At 41.9% G+C, this 24,302-nt stretch overlaps 1 protein-coding gene across 2 annotated transcripts in view; it reads right to left on the minus strand.

Annotated features, from left to right (window-relative positions):
• The window catches only part of ERBB4 (erb-b2 receptor tyrosine kinase 4), a 1,370,802-nt gene that overhangs the window by 370,381 nt on the left and 976,119 nt on the right, over positions 1–24,302 (minus strand). For both annotated transcript variants that reach the window (XM_073633560.1, XM_073633559.1), the window contains exon 10: positions 1,071–1,144. In XM_073633560.1, the coding sequence (XP_073489661.1) occupies positions 1,071–1,144 (74 nt within the window). The remainder of the gene's footprint in view (positions 1–1,070; positions 1,145–24,302) is intronic.

The following is a 24,302-nucleotide window of genomic DNA, read 5'->3' on the forward strand; positions in this document are numbered from 1 at the left end:
AACCACTTTAATGGTCAATGTATGCATGTCTTTTTCATTGTCAACTAGTCCTAGGTTCTGTTAGGGATTCTGTTTGTGCTCTATGCCATACAGCTGAATGACCATTTGACACCTTTTTTTGTGCTTGGAGTTATGTGTCACAGCCCCACCTCCTCAATCATGCCTAGCCTATATGTGCTTTTAAAAACTTCTTCTCATCTATATATTGTGTGAAGCTTGAGACTGTCAAAGCTTAAAACCCATAAATGGATCAAAATTTGACTGGTTCAGCAGGAACCGGATGAATTTCCATCTGTGTATAGCCCTCTCTGCGCTACAAGCCCACCCTTTTATTGAAGCCTATTAGAGCCTCTGGCTCTAATCTCGGGCTTCAAAAAAAAAAAAAAAAAAAACTCATTTGGAATCAATGCGTCCCATGCCCTGCATATAGATTAGGGGGCCGGACACATGGATGGGGGGGGCGCACCCCTGGGCCCCTAATGGACGAGCCACCAATGTATAAATCTTTCTTCAACAAGTTAGTCTACATGGGTGTTAGGAGGGGGAAGGGAGCACTTTTAAGAGTAGTTAGGTGTAGGTTGGAATTCTACTTTAAGAAACTGCTCTATATTTGCTTAAACTTCTGTCAGTTTATTGAATAATGAATCAGAGGAAATTGTTACAAAATTGGCAGAATTCTCCTATTAGACCGTTGTCTCTGCAGTGGGTTTCCCTATTGGAAGATGTGCCCTCATCCTTTCCTACACTATCAAATATTTTTTTTAGAAAATAGCTGTACATGAACTTTATTTTACAGAAGAATTACAGAGCCTTTCGGGTTTATAGGTTTTACTCAGCAGCACTGAAGCATAGATCCAGATACATGAAAAATTTAGAAAACTTTACAGGCTTTGTCATTTGTTGAAATACTTTTTTTTTTTTTTTTATATACAGAAAAATGGGAAGTTCTTACATTTGCTTAAAGATTTTCTATATTTTATGACCAAAGATATCAAATGTTATATATACTTAATACATTTTATAGGCAAACCAATTCAATGGTATTTGATTCCAAAACAGAAGCTGTGTACCTGTGATTTCTCTAACAGTGCGGAAGATATTCAATTTCTCTGGATCCAGCGCAGCTATGTTGTGATATGCATCCCTGGAGAAATACAAAAGATATGTGCTATAAATTTTCAGACAGCATAGAGAGCCACAAAAACTGCAGTTCATAGTAATAAACACAAGAGGGCACCAAAAAAAGTCCAATCTTTTGTATTTCACGTGCGGTCAGGCAATTTACACTTGCTGCTTTGTACACTAAGGTGTTAGGAATAGGAGCCTCTTGGAGACACCTGACATTTCTCTGGGGTGTAACACTGAACATCGCTTTTACTTTATTTGTTTTCAATATAGATTTGTGTTTAAAACCATCTACCAAAGTACAAATAGAATATAAAATAAAGCTCACATATAATAGTGTTATATGCAGTAGGTAAGATTAACCGAATATAGTGTATATATGTTCAGGATTAATTGATAAATAAATATTTAAAGTGCAATAACCTAAATCAGCCACCAGCAATGATCTTTTATTCTCCTGACTGCCCAAAGGTGATGAAAGATTAAATGTGTCTGTTACTTGTTACTGTGCTTTAAGCATCATCTTGGTAAAAGCTTATTAAAAAAGCTCAGTTGTGTTCAGAAGCCTTTATACTTTTATTTAATGAGCAGTAAAATTTTACAGCCCACTCTGCCGAAAAACGGCACTAGCAATACACAAATGCCAAGTAAAACTACGCTTTAAAATGCTTATAAACTACATTGCACTTATTTCATAAGACAGGGGCCATTTAAGCATCTTATAGGAGAAATAGACTATATATATATATATATATATATATATATATATATATATATATATATATAACATTATATTATATTAAATATAAGCCCAGTATAAGATTTGAACCTCTTAATTTAGACAGGCTCAGCTCAGCACCTGTAGTATATAATTTGGGCTTTATAGGGCTGATAAACATTACGGTACTAAAAATAAAGGCCTTATAATATTAATGTAACTCTTAGGTTGACCACTACACTAAAATGTAATCCTTACCCTGACCCTTATATTTAACCCTTGAAACACAACTTTGTCCTAATCCTAAACCTTAACCTAACCCTTAAAATCCCCTCTTTGTACCTCTGGCAGATGTTTGTTGTTGTCCATGTCACTTTTGGGGAGATTTACCCTCACTTCCTGTCCCAATAACTCAAAGACAGGGTTTTGCATTAAAAAAAAAAAAAAAAAAAGATGATTTATCCCTCCGATGGCCCCAGAGACAGCAACAAAAGCAACTTCAATTATGTAGAGTGGGGAGAAGGTAGAATATCTGTCAGGTTTTTATTGTGCTCTGTATCTATCTGTGCTGGTGTCACCCGAATGGTAAATTAGGCGAAATCTCCCTAACCCACACAACTATCAAATCTTGAAAGATATTTTGGCAAGGAGCTCTACTGAAATCAGAAACAAAAGAATCGTGAACAAATGTAGAATTATACCCGCGCTTAGTAAATAAATAAAAAATATATATAAGTCAGCAGCTGAACACTATAACCCAGATATTGGGCACAAAATGTAAATCAAAGTATAAAGTGCAACTCTAAAGTTGAAATTTCATGATGACACAGTGCGTGTATATAGCATGTGATAAACTGTAAAGTGCATATATGCAAAAAACAATATGCAATACCAACTATGACTGATATGCAATAACAATGCAAACATGAAAAAGAAAAAGTTCATATGTGACTAACACAATGCATATTTAGCATGTAATGAACCATAAAGTGCAAACGTGCAATAACGATAGGCAGTACCAACTGTGACCAATGTGCAATATTGAGTGACAGTACAAAATGTGAAAAAAATGTAATAAATGATGAAACGAAAAAATGTTCTGCGTGTGCGCAATCGCTTTTATGGACTTGTAAACTGCAAGGAATTGCTTTTTGGCTGGTTTGCACTGGAGATATTATCAGAGTTTGAACCTGTGTACGCAGCACTCTAGCATTGCCAATAAAACCGCTTAAGGAGACAATATTACACTATTTGGAGCCTCTTGTCTCTTTGCATATTCAAAACATCCTGTTGCTGAGGCTGTCTGATCTTCAGGCTTTTTACCATCGCCCAGTGTATACAGAGGCTTCTGGTGGGAGACACTTGGACACCTCTCCAGTGGATCTTTAAATCCAACAAAGCGCTTTGTGACCCGTGATGGGCAGTGAGCAGTGGTGGGTATCACATTACCACACTACCAAGTATCTGATCAATGTTTCACACCTTTTATGGGATCTCTTCTACTGAATATCAGCCGTATATAAACTTTTTTTCGTTTCATCATTTATTCAATTTTTTTCACATTTTGTACTGTCACTCAATATTGCACATTGGTCACAGTTGGTACTGCCTATCGTTATTGCACGTTTGCACTTTATGGTTCATTACATGCTAAATATGCATTGTGTTAGTCACATATGAACTTTTTCTTTCTATTACTTTTTAAATGTTTGCATTGTTATTGCATATCAGTCATAGTTGGTATTGCATATTATTTATTGCACGTTTGCACTTTACAATTTATCACATGCTATATGCAAGCACTGTGTCATCATGAAATTTCAACTTTAGTGCTGCACTTTATACTTTGAGACACAAAAGAAGTTGGAGTAGGGATGTACCATCAACATGTAAATCTCAACCTAACACCAAAAGTGGAACTAAAGTCCCACTTTCCAAAACTGCAAGTAAGCAGACATTTTATCACAGACAAGACATGCAACATCTCTTCTGTGATAAAGGAAAACCACCTATTTGCAGTCTGCTTTAGAATGTACACTGAGCTGCGCAAGCACAGAGCAGTTTACATCCTGGCACATAGCCTGTGTGTCGGGATGATTGCACTCCTGCAATGAAAACATGTCTGACCGTTGAAGGACATATTCCAACATAAGTATGTTGGAATTTAGCTCTGCTTTAAGCCCTAAACTCTAACCCCTGCTTTAACTCTAACTTTTACTATTACCTTAAGGCTACATGCCCATGGCTATTTTAAAAAATGGGCAGTAAAGCCAGTACAGACGCCAGGAAAAAAGCGGCATTAAAAGCGCAATTTTATCCGCGTTTTGCATTGAATTCAATGCACATTATTCCACACTGGCTTTCAGGCGCATTTCTCTGTCTCTATTCAAAATCAATGGTTCCCTATGGGAGATCATTGATTTATATAGAGGTCGCACCAGAAGTCGGATCAAGAGGATCCAACCTGCAGTGGGACTTGTGTGCTGAGAATCTTGAGGGGGGAACCCAGCAAAACCCAGGTAACCCTAATCTCAACTTCTTATCCTGGTGTCACAGGAATGAAAGGTAATAAAACTTTACATTATACACTATACATTAATACATTAAGGCATTAATACATTAAGGCAGACCATTCATATGAACAGGCAGCCTAAAGCACCAACAAAAATGTGCATGTACTATTTTCTCTAACACAACACACTACAACTCACAGTAATGTTGCAGTACATTGCAATTGACATTCATTGTCAAAGTAGGTTGCTGTGCAATTCAGAATGAAGGGTATTGCATCACACAAACATGTCGTTTTTCACCTGTTTATGGATGTGCCCAATTTTAAGGCTTGACATATTTGGTATCTATAGCCTTAATGCAGCCTCATCTTTTATACTTTACCCAAAAATTAGGGTAATATTTTCTGATTAATTCATTTGAGCATTTTTTTAATGAAAATATAAATTTGATAAGCAGTAGTGTAAATACCGTCTGACATAATTATTCCACAGAGTCTCTGCTTTCAGAAAATATGTAAAATATGTAATGTTTGGGATTTTTTTACATAATTTTTAGGCTTAAAATATGCATTTTACCATGTGTGCAAAAAGTAAAAAAAGTGTTAGTGAAAGGGTTACTGATAAGAGCAGGCAGCAAAATGGGTGAGCACCAGGAGAGTCATCTTCTGATTGGGCTACTACACACACTAACTAGGCCAGGCGAGCCACTTCCAGTGAGAACAGAAAACAAAGTACACCAATAGAAGGAGTGCCACACCTAATGATAAAAGAGCCCAACATAATTCATTGGTTTACATCCAAAACATCCAACGTGTTTTGGGTGCCCAAAAAAACCTCCCCCTTTATCAAGGCTTTAGTTAAAATAAGGAATTTTAATGGACTCAAAATAGGGCTTTCCTGGATGAAACTATTGTATGTAGGGAAGCTAATTGCTGGATTGAGGGAGTTACTAGCCAGCAGCATCTGTGTGAGCAACCAAGATAAGAGTCAAGATTTTTTCTTCACTTCCAGGGATGTGACAGCATTGGACAAGCAGGGACAAACTCCCATGTGCCACGAGGGAACGATAAGAAAGCAATCTTTTGAATTGGGTTACCATACACACTTATGTAGCTGTCTCACCCAGCCATCCAACAAACTAAGTCATCCAAGCCACTTACTGGGACATGACAGCTTTGGACAGGTGGGGACTATGTAAGAGAAGGGGCTGGAGCTGATACAGTTTTACCTAAAATTCCAGTACATGCCAATGTCAGTAGTGACAGATTCTAGCTTCTCTACCTTTGACACCGAGCTTCCTTTCTGCTCCACTTACCAAGTAACCCCAAACTGTATTGTAGCACACAAACTGGACTGGTCTAGCGGTTTAATCCCGGGTTCTATTCTCTGATGCACATGACATTTCCCAATCACTCCAGTCAAAAAGAAAAGGCTGTGCATATATATTTTTGGGAGATTTTATTTTTGGGTAGAACTTGGATAGGGTAAGGATGAGCCTACTCCAAAAACTGCGCACTAAGACATCAGGGTGAATGCACCCCCTTTGAAGTGTAAAACTGAACTGCAACAAACAGGAATCCCTCAACAGCAATGCAGTCCTGAATATAGAGAGTGGTAGCAAACGATCTCCCAGGGGAGCTAAGTAAAGTCTTTAGATCCAGAAGGCTGGTACTTACTGTTTCCGCATTTTCAGGCAGCCATGTGCAGGGTCAGTCAACTTCAGTACTCCAGCAGCCTGTGTCCTGGATCCTCAGGTTCGCTTTCCGTGAATGCAATACTCCCAGAGGGTAGAACAGAGGTCACCCAGCCAAGCAATAGCTAGGAACCCAACAAAAGTTAGCTGTAGTTCCCAGCAAATTCCCCAGGCATGCCACAACCCTTTAGGCTGGGTCTTACTCCCTGGGAACAAGACGTCTGCTCTGGACGCTGGACTATTTATACCTCCCTCAGCCCCCTGCTGGTCACCTGCCATATTACATAGGGATTGGCTCCGGAGATATTAACATGCAGGCTGGGATCATCATTCTCCCACCCACTATGTCCCATGGTCCCCTGGGAGACAGGGGGAAGTAATTGAGCCCATACCTATAGAGCCTAGAGCAGACCTTACTAATCAAAGAGTGCTCTCCCTAATTACGGGGAGGCCAAAAACTAAATTTAGCAAAACAGTAGCTCTAAGGGGTGCTACAGCATATACAGTATATATATCACTCAAACTAAAAAGTATTTAACTCATCTAACTCATTGAGAATAATATTTGACAACATTGAAATCCTTCTTCTTAGCTTGAATATCAAATTTGAGGGGAATTTAAATCCTCCCTCAAGCACTATAGACCTTTCAACGAACCAAGTAATTCAAATCATATTAACAGATGACGTAGCCTATTTCCCAGAATCACTTGAAGGTAACATAATGGAAATTTATGAAATTAGTAATAATTTTCATACAGTTGATAGTGTGCTCATGTAGGCTCTCAACAGGACTTTCAAGCCCCCAAATAGCTGGTACCATGGCTGATCACATGCGTAGCACCATAGCAATGGCAAATCTAAACAGAGGCATACGATGGCACAATCCTCAGTGATAAAGAAGAGGAGGGTTTGGTTCAGCTTTTAAAAATGACAACAACGGCCATTAAAACAAAGCACACATCGAAGTCACCAGGTCAGTTTATGGAATAGCTTCTGGCTATACTGTGCAGGCTTTGTAACGACATTTCAAGTTGTTCCAGGATTTGCGGCACAGCACCTATTAGCATCTCCCACCCTTCCTTGTGTGAACTTCTGCCCTGCAAGACTGCACGTTCAATTTCAGTGGCTCTGAAATAACTGTGATAGCTAAGCCAATTCACTTATAATTATTTCGGAGTCCCATAGTAACAGTGACCTGCCAGAACCTTACTCCTTTAGTATTCCTCAGTCACAGTGTCCTGACAGGACCTCATCACTTCTCCATTCTTTTTCTTTAATCTCTGAAGTGAGACAGTTACAAGTGAATATATATTTTATCTCAAGGTTATTTACAAGTCCAGGATATTGCTCACACACCAGCTCATTAACATGATTCATACTCAGACACCAAAACTTTTTTTTTCTTGCTTGCTAAAAATCACTCGGCGATACTTCTGAAATTAAATTCCATTTCAAGCAGAGACCCAGCTGGCGTTGAGTTGACAAATCCCTAAAGTTTTCCTTTTTATTTCTCTGCTAAAACAAAATTGTACAGTGTTTGGTGTGAGGACCAGCAGGAAAGATGCTTTATTTACCATTGAAATATCTGCACTCCAAGAAATGGCAATTGGCCATTGTCAGTTCGATTGTTATTTTGTGTTATATGTTGCTGAAGGGAGTCCACCTCCTCTGACATTATTATTATTATTATACAGGATTTATATGGCACCAACAGTTTGCGCAGCTCTTAACTAAATGAAGGCAGACATTACAGTTACATTACAATTTGGTACAAGAGGAATCAGAGGGCCCTGCTCATTAGAGTTTACAATCTAAAAGAGAGGGTCAATTGATACAAAAGGTAATAGCTGTGGGGGATGAGCTGATGTTGAAAGTAAAACAGTGTATTAGTTAGAAGCAGTATAGGCTTTTTTAGAGAGAAGGGTTATCAGGGATCGTCTAAAGATGGATAGATTAGGGATAGTCGGACAGATTGGGGTAGGGAGTTCCAAAGGATGGGAGAAGCTCTGGAGAAATCCTGGAGGTGAGCATGGGAGTAGGTGACAAGGGAGCTAGAGAGCAGGAGGTTTTGGGAAGACCAAAGAGAGCGGCTTGGTTGGTATTTTGAGACTAGGATAGTGATGTAGCTGGGGGCAGAGATATGGATGGCTTTGTCAATTATTGTTAGTACTTTTGAATTTTATTTGTTGGATGAGTGGAAGCCAGTGGAGGGATTGGCAGAGAGGGGTGTTGGACACTGAATGGTTGGTAAGGTGGATGAGTCTTGCAGCGGCATTCATTATGGACTGAAGGGGGGATAGTCTATGTAAAGGTAATCCAATGAGGAGAGAGTTGCAGTAGTCGAGGCGAGAGATAACCAGGGAGTGAATTAGAAGCTTGGTGGTGTCATTAGTTAAAAAGGGGCGTATTCTAGAAATGTTGCGGAGGCTAAGGCAGCATGATTTGGACAAGAATTGGATGTGGGCCTGAAAGGACAGTTAAGAGTCTAAGGTAACCCCTAGCACCCTGGCATATGGGGACGGACTGATAGATGTGCCATTGATCTTGACAGAGAAGTCAGGGGAAGGGGCACGTGGGGGAGGAAAGTTTGCCAATTGCCAAATTAACTGAAAGATTTCCCCTGGAAAATAGGTTTCCCATGTAAATTTGAATCAATTAGTTAGTATACTGAAACAAATGTCTAGATGTGAGCATTGCCATGTTCTAAAACAAAACCTAGGTGTTAGCTGCATATGCAAACTGTTTTTTTTTATCTTAAAAACAGGAAACTACCATAGTCCTATATTGAGCTACATAGAGAAGCCAGGATTAGCCACAATCTATCACTCATTACTTTAATCTGTGGTGGAAGTCTAGGGGTCTCTGAGGTCGCTATGGTGACCAGGCCCCATGCTGCAGGGTATGCCCCTGTATATCTCGATAGGAGGAGCGGCAGGGGCGGCTGAGACCGAGCTCCCCAATCCTCAGCCGAACTGTAATCGCCAGTAAGTGGGGAGCTCGTCACACTGATAGATCTAAAGTGAAAGCAGTGTGTGCTGTGCTCTTTGTCTTCCCCTACAGTGCAGTGCCCGGCAGGAAGAGGTAAGGTAAAGCACTGCCGATTTTTAAAAAGCTTTCTGTATGTATGTGTGTTTTTTATGTGTGTGCATGTATGTGTGTATGTATTTGTGTGTTTGCATGTGTTTATGTGTGTGTGCATTTATATATATGTGTTTATATATGTGTGTGTATTTACATATGTATGTGTGTGTGTATATATATATATATATATATATACAGTATATGTGTATTTATATATGTTCATATATGTGTATGCGTGTGTTTACATGTATGTATGCACATTTTATGCATGCGCGTTTAATCCTGACCCCCTATATGTGTACAATCAGAACTGATTTTTTTTCTTGCTTGTTCACAGTACCAGCAAAAAAATACTGTTCCTCTGAAAAGCAATCCATGCTCAGATCGCTTTTCAGAGGCATTGGACAGCCAGTAAAGAGGCAATATTTTGCCTCCTGACCACCTGTTTTAACCCCTTAAATCTCATCACTATGCTGCAACTGCATACAATTCACACAGTTGCAGGGTGGTTGCAGTGCAGCCCCATTCACCTAGGGGTATACTTCAAGGGTTCCCTGACCGAAAAAAGTTTGAGAAACACTGGCATAGAGGAACCGATTTTTCCATTTTCCTCCTGCAGCCACTGCCTGTGGGAGGGAAAGAAGGAGAAGCAGGGGGAAATGGAGAAATCGGTTCCATTATATGCAGCCACCCACTTGCGACCGGGCCCTGTTGTTCTGCCACTGGGTTCGGAGGAAAGGGCCCTGTGGTTTCTTGCATCGGGGCCCTGAAAGTTCTAGTTACGCCTCTGACAGTATATCTAGTTTCAAGGACACATTGTAGTGAATTACACCTAGATCAGAAGACAGCTACATATTTCCAGGTGCTCTACAACCAGTGCATACATCCCGCTGCTGGCGGATCTTAGAAAGTGGTCCCTTCATGGATCACAAAATTTTCCAAGCTGTCTGCTATTGTTCTCCCAAGAATAGGCTGATACCAGAAGACCCCCCAAAGAGTGAGTAAATATTCCCCTTCATCCAATGAATACCCAAGACCAAATTTTGGTAGTCATCTAATATCTAACTTGACATATCTCCTTTCGTATCATGTTGGTGCAAAGGGCAGCTATCGCAGATCTATAGGAGCATATGTATGCGTAGCACCCCTCTGACACCCCAAAGGCAGGATAGCAACTCCACAGGCCAGAGACAGGTTAGCATTTCACCCCAGGGCTCAGTTAATGGCTAAAATAGGGGGACCGAGAAAGGATATTGGCCTCCAGTCACTTTTGTCTTTTTATCGTTTTATTGCAAAATGGTTAAGGAGGAGAGGGTTAGGAGTCCCAGATACCATAGCAGATCACTTGCCGACTCTCCAGATCCAGATCAGTGTCCAGCTTCTCAGTTTCAGAACCTTTAAGCTGATCCAGCAACATTGTAAGCATGTTCCCAAACTTCAGTGCGTCCTCCAAGTGAGGCTCTTCTGAGAGACCAGCCTTCTTCCTGGCTCTTTACAGCAAGAGGTCTCCGCTGGGTCTCCTCCTTGGCACAGTTTCCTCCAGACAAAGCAGGACAGCTTCAGGACCACTTCAGCACTTGTTAGGCCTCAAAACAGGCTTTTGGAACTAATAGCAGAGCTCCATCCACCAGCACCCCATAGGCCTCAGCCCAGGGGAAGAGAGAGAGCACGTGACCCGTCCAAAATATTTATATAAGCCCCCAGTATGCACCAGTGGCACAAACCTCCTACTGCATTTACTAAAGGAAATATAAATATTCATAACGTTTTGTTGTTGAAATTTCATACTATGACTGGGTATACGAGTGACATCTACTGGAGACAGTGAGAAATCACAACTCAACTTACGCTTAAAGAAAATCAAAGTGAAAAACTATAGTCTGCACTAATTACAGCCCAGTAAAAAACAAAATATACATAGTAGCCCCTGTTTAGGACAGGGGAGGTACATGTGAAACAAGTGTTAACAAGAACATTCATTGTTCCTAGCAAACAAAATAATTGTTTTTTATTTTCACTGCACCAATGCTAGTTAGAAGCTAGTTAGAAGCTGAATGGTTGCTATGAAAAATGACAAATTTGGACTTTATTTCCAAGTATCTGATTGGAACTAATCATCATAGGTAGTGCCAGTGGAAAGATATAAACCCCCAGCATTGGTGGTGTCAGTGGGAAAATATAAACTCCCAGGATTGGTGGGGTCGGTTGGAGGAAGTAAATCTGTAACTTTAGTGGTGTCATGGGATTGGATCTGTGAGTAGGAAGAAATAAAACCCCAGTACTGGTGGTGTCAGAAATTAACTGCCAGCATAGGTCGTGTCAGTGGGAAAAAATAAACCCCCACCATTTGTGGTATCAGTGGGAACTTGGAAGAAATAAACCCCAAAATGGTTGAGGTCAGTGGAAAGAAGTAAACTCCCAGTTGTGGTGTCATTGGGAAAAAAATAAACATTTAGGGCTGGGTCATTTGGATTGGTCCTGTGAGCAAGAAGAAATAAACCCCCAGCACTAATGGTGTCAGAAATAAATCCCCAGCACTGGTAATGTAATGGGGCATACACACGGTCGGACTTTTCAGCTACAAAAGTCCGACAGCCCCTCCGACAAACTTTCGACGGGCTTTTTGTAGACTTGCGGCAGACTTTTTAACGAACGGACTTGCCTACATACGATCACACAAAAGTCCGACGGATTCGTACGTGATGACGTACACCGGACTAAAATAAGGAAGTTGATAGCCAGTAGCCAATAGCTGTCCTAGCGTCGGTTTTTGTCCGTCGGACTAGAATACAGACGAGCGGATTTCTGGTTCCGGTGGAGTTACGACGTAAAGATTTGAAGCAAGTTCCAAATCTAAAGTCCTTCAGATTTGCGACTCGAAAAGTCAGCTGAAATTCCGGGGAAGCCCACACACGATCGGATTGTCCGCCGGATTTGGTCCGTCAGCGTCCGTCGGACTTTTGTAGCCGAAAAGTCAGACCGTGTGTACACCCCATAAGTGACAAAAAGTAAACCCGCAGCATTGGTGCTGTCGGTGGAAAGAAATAATCCCCCAGCATTGGTGGTGTTAGAAATAATGCCCCAGCATTAACGGTGTCAGTGGGAAGAAATTAACCCTCTTGATTTATGTTCAGTGATTTCACGTATCCAAATGCATTCAGTGCTGCCTTTCCCCCACACTGCTTCCCCAGTTTCTGCCAGGGCCAGAGTCAGAACTATAGTTTAAAGTATTCTGCTGAATATTTTTAAAGTCTGCTGATTTCAAAAGGTGTAAACTGAGCTAAAATTGGACTCTGTGGGGTTGATTTACTAAAACTGGGCAGTGGAAAACGTGGTGCAGCTCTGCATAGAAACCAATCAGCTTCCAGGTTTTATTGTCCAACCTAACTGAACAAGTTGACGTTAGAAGCCGATTGGCTACCATGCACAGCTGCACCAGATTTTTCACTCTCCAGATTTACTAAATCAACCCCACTGTTCCTGACATTTGTAAAGCTGGCCATACATATATAGATTTTTTGGTTCAGTGTGCACACTAAATGAAAAAAATAAATCTTGGTAATTTCTCCATCTACACTATACAGTAGATGGATGAATCTCCTGCTTTGTCTATTCTATTTTGAAAGCCAGCCCTGGAAACACCCAAACAGCAGCTGCATCTGACTTGATGCTGACCCTGTTTAGTTGCCAATTTTTCAGTTGAGTTATGTTGGGCGATATGAGGCCCTCAGTACTACCCAGTTCAGGTAGCCAGCTCATCAGGTAGTCAGTGTTTCAAAGCCACTTCTGGTGGTATTAACAGGTTCACATTTTTGCTAAGTCTAATAGTTACCAATAAGATATCATAAATCTCCTATGCACCGAGAGATGTTTTCTGCCCCGGTATGAAACTCTGCTATAAATGTGCAACGAAAATGGATAAAAAAGTCCCAGGATTTTCCTCAGACCACCTAAGCAAAATCTTTTAATCCCAATCATGGGTCTGTCTGCCATAGTGGAATGCGTGCGTATTCTTGCATTAAAGTACTAAGACCACACAGACTGAAAGAATGAGAGCAACGACTGCTGTCACTGTGCTTCTTCCTGCAGTCACTGACAACAGGGTACCCAGTGACGAGCACAGCAGGAGAAAAGTATGAACAGCTAGATCATGGATTAGGCTTTTTTTACTGTTATTCCCAGAATGGTGCTATATAAAATGCCTTTCTCAGTCTGCATCATGGAAATAAGGGTCATACATTTTCAACATTTTAATAGCAGGGAGATTATTTTCCTATAGAAATTATGTGAATTATATGATTTAGTAATTAACAGCCTCAGAACTATTTCTTGTAAATAATGCATGTAACCCACTTTTAAATTCATCTAGTGAATCCGCCTCCCTTGGCAGCGATTTCCACTGCCTGTCTGAACTCGCAAGGAGATACTCCACTCGTCCCGATTCCAAAACTCTTTCCCACTTTCAGAATATGTTGCCCTACATTGTTCTCAGTCTATGAGAAGGCAGGGTAAGTAAACATTGGCAACTTTTGCTAAATAACATATTTTCTAGGTTAGGTAATACCTCTTTATCCCCAGGAATTAAATGCTGCTCTGAACTCCATTATAATGCATACAACAATAACGGACATCTAAAGTGGTTCCAAAGCCAGGACATTTTTTACCCTAATGCATTACCTGCATTAAGTAATAATGCCCCAGTATTTGTATCACCCCCCCCCCTCCTTTTAGTTACCTGTCCTCACTGTGCAGTCTTTCTTATCCACTGTAGGTGGTGCTCTTCCTCAGCGGCACTGTTGTTGGAGAGAAAGTCAAGAGGAACAGAGTTCCTCTATGGGTTGCAGGGTCACTGGGGAAGCTATTCTATTGGGCACTGCAACCCCATGTGACCCTAGCAGCCATCTTGGGTCAGGAAGAGCCTTTTTAAGGCCCTGGCTCCCAGGCTTGGTGTACTTCATTGCGAGTAAAATAGAGTAGCAGAGTAGGGACAATACTAATGGTAAGGCAAATGTTTCTGAAGAGGAGGAAAAGCGTAGGGACACATCTCCTTTCGAGTTTATCCCCTTTGAGCACAAGATGGCCAGGCCACATTCTGCTCTCTTAACAGATGCTGTCAGTCCGGCTGCTACCTGCACTCTTCACATTACTGGAAACCATAAGTGCACCCGATTCGGCAGCCTTCCACACAGGATTTGGTGTGAACTGTTGCTTTACCATTTTAATACAAGTTCTTCACTGTACCCGACTGTGAATTATTGTTGCCGCAACATGCTGCATCCCACCTACCCTATCCAGTGCTGTGCCTGTCTGTAGTGGCTCTCTCCTCTCTATCACTGCATTCACAGGACAGAGAGGCAGCAGTGGGAGCCATTGGCTCCTCTTGCTGTTAATCAAATCCTGTAGGCAGGGAGCAGAGAGCCGAGCTGAGCCACTCTGTGTGAGTCTATGGACACACACAGCCAGTCTTGGGAGTGAGCCTGCACGTGCACCCCCATAGGAAGTGGCTTCATATGGTAGCATATGAAGAAGAGGAGGAGCCAAAAGTGTCAGTGGGGGACACCAAAAGGGGAGGCTCGAGCTGATCTGTGCAATACTACTGCACAGAGCAGGTAAGTGTAACATGTTTGTTATTTAAAAAAAAAAAATGTTTTTCTTATTCTTTACAATCACCTTAAAGCCCAACACTGGGAAAATGTGAAACTTCTCCCTTACAGTGGGGCTGCAAGGATTAACTGCTCATTTATAGGGGGGGGGTAAAATCATTTTTAACTTACCCAATCCTCTGACCCTCATGCTCTGGCAGTGGACTTTCTTTTGGTGTCCTCATATTCAGTGCAGGGCTATGGACTCTGACTCGAACTTGATGACACCAAGACCTCAGACCTCGGGAGCATGGGGAAGAACACACTGCAGGGATGGGTCTAGCACTGCAAAGGAGTAGAGGATCAGATGATCGTGTAAGTAAATCTTCTTTTCTATGCCTCCTACACCTAAATGAGCAGTTAACCCTTGCAGTGCAGATGCAGCCTCATTGCAAGGGAGAATTTTCAAGTTGGGCTTTAAAACATTTGCACAATTTGATAAAATTATTTATAACTAATTTAAATTTTTTTTTTCAAATATTTTTATTGAAATAGATGAGAAAATGGTAAACAATTCACAAAGAGAAGACATATTGTCATCTAGAGCGGGGAAGAACCGCTCCAATATCGTTACAGAAATGAAAACAACTGAGTAGTAAACAGAGCAATGTGAAATAATGTGAATACAGAATGAATGAGTATAAAATGCAGAATTACACATTTTGAAGGAGGGGGGAAGGGAGTGTCATGGGGGGGTACAAAAAAAAGGGGAGGGGGAGCAGGGAAAGCAGGTTCAAATGAAGGAGCGTGTATCAATATGGTGTTATTGGATGAATCATTCCCAGATGGCTCGACTGGGTCCTGGGGAAGGAGAGGATAAGATGTATATTTCAAGAGAGTCAATGTTAAATAGAAGGACCTGACATGTGCAGTGGATTGTATGAGAGTTAGGAGCAAGATGCTGCTCTGGGGTCCGATTGCCAATATTGCCATTGGTCCTGAAATTTGTGTTGAGAAAAGTTTTAGCGAAGAGGTATTCCATGCACATATGGTCATTAAGTATGTCAATAGTCATACCTAGAGTCTGTGCAGATGGTTGTTTCCAGAGGCGGGTGATGGAGAGTCGAGCAGCAATTAGGATATGGGTGACCACAGGGTGGTATTTGTAAAAGGACCTTGGAGGTCAGAAACAGGTGTATCCTGGAGTAGGAACATTGGGTGTATGATCTTCAAGGGATATCAGGGAGGAGAGAGTTGTGGATTTCTTGCTCTTAAGATTTGGGGAATCAAGTTGGGGATCTATGACTTCGTTAAAGTCACCGCAGAGCACAGTTTGGTCTCTGGGATAGTGCTGTATTTTTTGTAGATGGGTTTTATAGAAAGGCCTCTGGTGAGTGTTGGGGGCATAGATGTTGACAAATGAGGCAGATAATATCAGATATCTACCTGTGGGGTCTTGCTCAACGTGGGAGAGGGAGAAAAAAACAGAAGCGAACTGCTGCTATCATGATCCACTTATTTTTTATTTTTTTTCAGCTTGTGCATGAAAGCAATGCAGAAAAGCATTGTGGGAACATTGAGGTGATTTTTTTTTTCTGAAAAGTGTGTCTCCTGTACACAAAGGATATCTGCTTTTTGCGATATGGCCTCATGCCATAGTAGTGAGCGCTTAAAGGGACTGTTAAGACCCTTGGCGTTCAGGGAGACAATTTTGAGGGACATTTGGGATAGACACTGAGGATGCTTATATGGTACTGATTAGGGGATTCCCCCTACTCAAATAGGAACAGGGAGGAGGGGAGAGGACACAAGTGGTACAGCAATACAAAGGAACTGAGTATGATCTGGGCGGAGGTCTCTGGGGTAATAAGAACTACGCACAGATTTACAATAGCGATAACAATTTAATGCAAAAAAGAAACAGACAATGAGGTTAATGATAAAAGTTAATGTTGATAACCAGGAGCACAGGTGTAGAAAAAAATGAGTGTGCTTAGCACACAACAACAGTGGAGCGTGGAAAAAGAGAAACAACGGAGCAACTACTCCTCCACTGCTACAAGAATATGCTAAAGTCAGTTCCAGCCTGAGGTGTGCGCCTCCTACAGGAGGGGTAATGAGTAGTAGGGCATGCTGACATTACAGTGGGATGCAAGATTCCCAGGGGCTGGAGATTTCGGAAGAAGGGTTGGGTTTCGGAGTAGGTGGAGGCATGTGTGAGATAATGCCCCAATTATGTAGCTTCTTGAGCCCATCTTTAGGGGTCATGATGGGAACTTGTTGATTTTGGTGAGTCACCAGTAGCTTGGTGGGGTAGCCCCATATATAGGTGATTTTATGCTCGATCAGGAGAGAGGTGACTGGAGCAAAAGACTTGCGGACTTGGGATGTGGCTGCCAAGATGTCATTATACCGTAAAATCTTGGCAAAAGGTGCTGGTAGGGAGCGTAGAGATCTCGCCACTCTCATGATGTTATCTTTAGTGTGGGAGAGAGATGCTGGTAGGTATTGTGGTTTGTGGATCCTGTGTGCTCGATCGATGAGCATATCATTTGTGGTAAGCGATGGGATTAGTTTGCGGAACCATTGGTGTAGGTAAGGTACATTCTCAGAGGTGTGAAGAGATTCAGGGACCCCCCTTACTTTAACATTATTCCGCCTGGAGTGGTCCTCCAAATCTGCAACTTTTAGGTGGAGCATGTGTATGGTCGCAGCCTGATCATACTGCATGTCCACTATGGCATTGTGAGCTTTGGTAGCGTCACAGAGGTGTCGTTCAATGTGATCAGTGCGTTCTTCCAGGGAATTGACTTTGTCATGTAGCTGGTTAATAGATATGCTAAGCCCACATTGGAGATGTGCCTGCAGGGTAAGCAACATGGCTTTGAGGGAGTGCTCAGAGGCTGGGTTGTCAGTAGTGGGAAATGCAGCCAGTGACTGTGTATCTGGTGAGCATGCTGTGGAACTACAAGTCCCAGCTCCAGTGTGCGTCTTCACTGGGGGCTGTTTAGTAAGATACAGGTCTAGGGAGTCAGCAGAGCGCTTACCTCTCTCCTGGTGAGGGTACTGGCTCTTGGAGAGGGGATTCTGGTTCCTCCATGTTGACGGAGGAGAGTTCAGATATTGCTGGCTGGTCGGGCAGCCGCTCCGGGTCTCCTCGTTCCTGGCTGGCACCATCTTGGTCAGTGTGCTGCAGGAGCTGCATGAAAAAGTTCTGCAGATGGTGAGATCCCTTAGCCTGGGATCTCTTGCGGTCCGGCGGGTGGCCCGAGTGTTCCCCTCCTGTCTGGAGGGCAGAGGATGTCGTTGGGCTGGCTGGAGAGGCCGGACGTCGGGCGTAAAGGAGCAGAGCTCGGGGATTATGCGGCCATCTTCTCCTGCGGCCAAGCCACGCCCCCCACTATTAATTTTTTTAACACTGTATATATATAGATAATACAATTATTTACAGTTAGTTGTTTAACAGCTGCCTTATAGTAAACTCATGCTTTGCCTATGCAGGGCAAATCTTAACCTAGTCTAATAGCCAAAGATTTGACTGGAGTTCCACTTTAAATTTGAACTCCCGAAAAACATGGTATGACACGGATGAAACATAAATGTGGACCTCTTTTTTCCTACTAAAGGATTTGTATTTCTGTCCATCCTGTTCTGAGAATTACATAGCACAACATGTCTGGCAGGAAAGTAGACCTTACTTTTCTTTGCTGCAGTTAAGTAAGGGCTTGTTCATATATACAGCTATAATGTCCTTCCTCTTAAAAGCAATCAGTGATGGATCTCTTTTCAGAGGGTGTTTGACAGGCAATGACTATATGTTGCCTCCTCGCCTGCTTTAACACTTAAAATGCCAACTCACCTTACTGCAAACCAATGCTTTTTACATAATTTATTTATTACAGCTACTTATATAGCGCCATCAATTTACACAGCGCTTTACATATATTGTACATTCACATCAGTCCCTAACCTTCAAGGAGCTTACAATGTAAGGACCCTAACTCACATTCATACATACACAGACTACAGTAGGGCCAATTAACCTACCAGAATGCCTTTGTAGTGTTGGAGAAGATTGGAGGAATATCAATGCAATATCAAACAAAATCACTTGGTGTCACCAGTAAGTGACATTTGCCATTAATTATACAATACAAATATTGAATCATATATATAGTGCAAGTGCATAAATAGCCAATATATTAAAGTGTCCAATATCGAGTGCAATATCCATAAAGTGCAATGTCCAAAGAGATAAAACTTTGCAGAAAAATAATTTGTGCTGGTATAGCCATGTAGGAGTGACTGTGAATCTTCCTCCACCAACACCTGTCACACATCCTACTCGCCAGACCAACATGACACCCTTTAGGTAGTCATATGCACAGAAAGGTAATAATATTCCAGTGAACTTGGATCATGCCACCAAATCTCCAAACATCTGTGGGGTGATGAAAATAAGGCTCCCATAGTGAAGTTTGTCACGATTTTATTAAAAAAGTATTAAGTTCCATCGCAATAAGCAACGTAAAAGCAAGCATTCAATGCAGGAAGCAGGGACACCGCTTGCGCTTCACCAGCGTTCCAATGAGGGCAGAAGTGACGTATCACACTCGACTAAACCAACGCGTTTTGTCAGCACGCTCTTACGGTAACTGCAAGAGGCTTGCAAAGTTCTTACGATGCTTGCATTATAAAAAAATATATATATATACTGTAAATAAACTGCATTTATTTGTATATCTGCCTATAATTCAGCTTTAAGCTGTCATGTAGCACTTAGTAAACATGCCTAGTGACAGGTGATTTATTTGCTAAACATATTCAGGAATCAGAAAATAGTCTTCCTTGGTGAATATTGGTACTTGCAAATTAGAGACTCTGGTTTACAACATTTTATTGAAGCTGGCTATGTGTGTCTATAATCTGACACTGGGATCCACGGATATATTAGGAGCATGGATGTTAAATCTTGATTAGCAAAGCACAATCATATTACAAAAGACAGCAGCAGCAACTGCCATTATTTTGTTTTAAAAGGGATGCTGTTTTGAACAATATTGTATTGTGATAACTGCATGCCATTATTATGTGTTATGATAGTAATATTACATTAATTTCTTTTCAATTCCACATGTCTTTATTGATGTTTTTCTCAGTTCTCCATTTACAAGCAGCCTAAACTGATGAGCAAAAATGTATGTGACAGTGGTTAGAACGAACTATAAACCATGGAGATAAAATGCATAAACAAAAGTGCAGCACTAAAAAATATTTTCTTTTAAGGGAAATGAAACTAAAAAAAAACATGTGCAACAATCAGCAACCAGGCAAATGTATACAATAATAAGTGGCAGTCCCAAAAGATTAAATGAAATCTTTATTTAAACTTGAATATATAATCCTTTGTGAAATATGACACAGCTGGGATCCACCACCGTTTGCCTCACAGATATGCTTAGCTGAGCAAATTTACTCTTTCAGATTAAGAAAAGGGTCAAAATGCACTTGTAGATCTCAGTGGTCACCATCTGGGATGCGGTGCACTTTCTCCTCCACTCCAGATTATACGCTTATGACAGCCGAAACCTCAGGTTTGTATCTCTCTGGAATACCATGCACTTCCACCTCCAACCAGATTACACACTCATGGCAGTCAGATTATTCAGCTATAGCATGAGAAAAAAGCCTCAGAGTGTAAAACAGTATTGAAACTTTATTTAAAATGTACGAAATTCTCACAATATAAAATCAAATAAGTGCTTAGTATGTACGAATGGTCCCAGGAGTCAGCCAGGTCACTGTACGTAATGTCTTAACGAGCATTGGCTCCACCCTATGTGTTTTGTCGTCCGGGGGAATAGAAGAGTGCATTTGTTCTTGGAAGCATATTTATGTGGTACATGGTGGTGGATCACAGCAGTGTCATGTTTCACAAAGGATAATATATTCAAACTTAAAGTGATATTAAAGATTTTTTTTTACATTTTAAAAATAACAAACATGTTATACGTACCTGCTCTGTGCAGCAGTTTTGCACAGAGCAGCCCCAATTCTCCTCTTCTCAGGTCCCCCACCAGCACTCCTGGCTCCTCCATCCTGTTGTGTGCCCCTAGAGCAAGCAGCTTGCAATGGGGGCACCCAAGTAGGCTCGCTCCTGAGCCATGACTCTGCATGTCCATTCACACACAGAGTCGGGGCTCAGCCACACCCCCTCTCTCTTCTCATTGGCTCACTGGCTGTGATTGACAGCAGTGGGAGCCAATGGCTCCTGCTACTTTCTCAACCAGTGAGGAGGGAGAGTCCCCGGTGAACCAGGGCTCTCCTGCACATCGCTGGATCACGATGGGGGGCTGGGAAAGCTGCTGCACAAAGAAGGTTTTTTTTTTACCTTCATGTAGAGACTTTAGAACAGTGGTTCTCAACCTGGGGGTCGGGACAATGATGATTTGCCAGGGGTCACCGAATCCTGGGCTGTTCCTGAAGCCCTCACCGCTCTCCCAGCCTTTTTGCGGCCGTCCAGCAGGGCTGTCCCTGGAGCCTGTGGCTGCCCAGCTTGGCTGTTCCTGGAGCCCGTGGCTGCCCATTCAGCCTCTTCGCAGCCGCACATTCATTTAACAGCATGGCTGGGGGACAGAGACTAGAGGTCAGCTGACTGGTGAGGAATGTGAAGTGGGAGGGGCTGGAGGAGACCGTATCTCCTGATTTTGGCATAGGTGTCACTGTTACAAGACACCACAAAGTCGAAGACACAGTGAGTAACGCTACCTGTGATTATAGTTGCCATTAGTCCCCACTACAGTTCTCAGATCAGCAGATGAGCTGGATCAAGAGCACCTAAGTTGGCTGATCAGAACTCCCCCCAGCATTGCCACGCATCCGAACTCCCCGCCAGCACTGCCACTTATCCCAACTACTTGCCAGCAATGCCACTCATCCCATTCCCACCAAGTAGTAAGAGAAGGAATAAAAATAGAGAATGCATGGAAGGGAGAGGAAAAGAGGGGGAGGAACAAAGAAAAAAGGAGAGAAAAAATAATAAAAAGAACAAGAAAGATGGCTAGAGAGAGGGATGGGGAAAAAACAAGAAATTAGGATAGAGAAAGAAAGGAGAACAAAGAGAGTGGTATATCCTAAAATGTACCATAAGGGGTTTCAATATTGTACGAATGGAAGAGACACAGGGAGCGCTAAATGTCCATTAGGGGCGCAAATGGCTTGTCTTGCATTGGGTGCTGACAACCCACGCTATGAAAATAATTTCACTGTTAGGGGTCCCCACAACTTGGGAAATTTTATCAAGGGGTCACGGCACTAAGGTAAGGTTGAGAACCACTGCTTTAGAACTATTTAATTGAATCTTTTTTAGCACTGCACTTGTGTTTAGGTATATTTGTCAATTTGTGTTGATTGAGGGATCAGCTGCTTTTCATACTCTCTAAGCACAATTCTCTTGGGGTTCATGGTAATAAAATCATTCTTGAAAGCTCTCCTATCGGTGTTATAGTATGTTTCAAACCTTCTGTTGCCTTTGCTGGATAAGGTGCAATGGGCTTTAAATGACGTTCTTTTTCGGTGCATATTGGGTGCACCTAGAAAAAAATACAGTGGCAGCGGTCAAAAAAACTATTGATCACCAAGTCAGTACTGATATGGTGACCACATGGCTTTGTTTATCAGTAGGTTGCACAATGACAGTGTACAACATGGATTTGTTTAACAACAAAGCCATGTCAAACAGGGATAAGCTTGACATGACTATTTAGACCCCTTTGAGGTGCTTTTCAGGCGCGTTTGCACAAAAACAGCTCTTGAAAACTGCTTCTCATTAATTTTAATGGATGCTTTCATACTGGGGTGGTGTGCTGGCAGGGCATCTTTGGAACATGTTTGGAGCCCTTAAAAATCACCTAAAAAAATGCCCCTGTCCATTGAAATGAATGGGAAGCGCTTCAAAAGCGCCCAAAAAGTCCACAAAAATCGCTTCAAAGGCAACTGAAAATGGTTCTTTTGAGTCACGTGACCTTAAAAAAAGTGCACCGCTAATGCCTCAAAAGCACCGCAAAAGCGCCACAAAAATGCCCAACATTTTATGGGCAGTTTTCAAGCACCTCAGTGTGAAAGGGATCTTATAAACATAGTCAAATCACAGAGCAACAGGGTCTGTCACACAGCCGTGTCCCACATTGACTGTAAGGCCAGCCATAAATGGTTCAAATCTCAGTCGGTTCAGCAGAAACCGGGCGAGATTCAAACCGTGTATGGGCAGGCTTAATGTACCAAGTTGATCAATTGATCAGATTGGGTAGAACCAGCCTGCTGGATTAACTTGTGATTATTGCTAACGACTGCTAAAGCCGCTATCAATATTCACCGTCTTCTCCCGACGGAGACATCTTCCCCCACCCGCTGGGAGGGATTCCCTTGTCAGTGCTGTCTGCACTGATGGGGTGATCGTGCAAATTTCTTTCCTGCAACCCGTAGTTGCAGGAAAGAAATTTGCTCTGCGTATGGCTGGCCTAAACATTACAATTATTATTACAATTAACAGTAAAATCAAGTTTGGTAACATTTCCCCCTCATCCATACTGAATACTACCATTACGTGAATTAATCGCATACAATTATCAGACGACAGCATTTGTGATAGAGGTGCTTAAAAGGTGAAAATCCGTGTTCACAATAAATCGGCAAATATCTCACCTATTTTACATACATAGTTACATAGTAGGCAAGGTTGAATAAAGACAATAGTCCATCCAGTTCAACCTGTGTAGGTGTACGTGTGTCAGTGTCTATAATTATTTCCCATATATGCCTGTATGTTGTGTTCACTAAAATGCACATCCAAGAGTCTCTTAAAAATATCCATACTCCCCGCAGCCACCCCCAATTGTGGAAGAGAGTTCCTCATCCTTATTGCCCTGACAGTGAAAAACCCCCTGCGCAGTTTAAGGTTAAACCGCTCCTCCTCCATTCTCATTGTGTCCCCGTATCCTCTTACACTCCCTGAGACTGAATAGTTTTTTCCTTTGCTTGGATCTCCATTGAGGTATTTGTAAATCGCTATCAAATCTCCTCAAGCGTCATTTCTCCAGGGGCGATAGATTTAGTGTTTGCAGATGTTCCTTGTAAAAAGGGCGTCATCCAGTCCCGTTATTAGTTTGGCTGCCCTTCTTAGGACTCTGTCCAGTTCCAGCACATCCCTTGTGAGGACTGGTGACCAGAACTGGATGGAATACTCCAGATGTGGCCAGACCAGAGTTTTATAAAGTGGCAGGATTATAGTTTTATCTCTGGAGTATATTTCTTTTTTTATGCATGCTAATATTCTGCCGGCTTTGGTAGCTGCAGCTTGACATTGCATGCTATTGTTCAATCTGTCATCTACTAGGACCCCCAGATCTTTCTCCATCCTTGATTACCCCAGAGGTTCCCCCCTTAGTTAGCTCACATAATCCAGTAATAAAAAGAAAATGATTTTACAGAACGTACTCCATATGATATCGCAATCAGTTAAAAATGTCACAAAGAAATGAAGTATATGTATCTCTGACTATGAAAAAGTCACTTCTCAATTCACGATCTG

Source organism: Aquarana catesbeiana, linkage group LG06 (assembly GCF_042186555.1).
Source record: "Aquarana catesbeiana isolate 2022-GZ linkage group LG06, ASM4218655v1, whole genome shotgun sequence".
NCBI classification, from domain to species: Eukaryota; Metazoa; Chordata; class Amphibia; order Anura; family Ranidae; genus Aquarana; species Aquarana catesbeiana.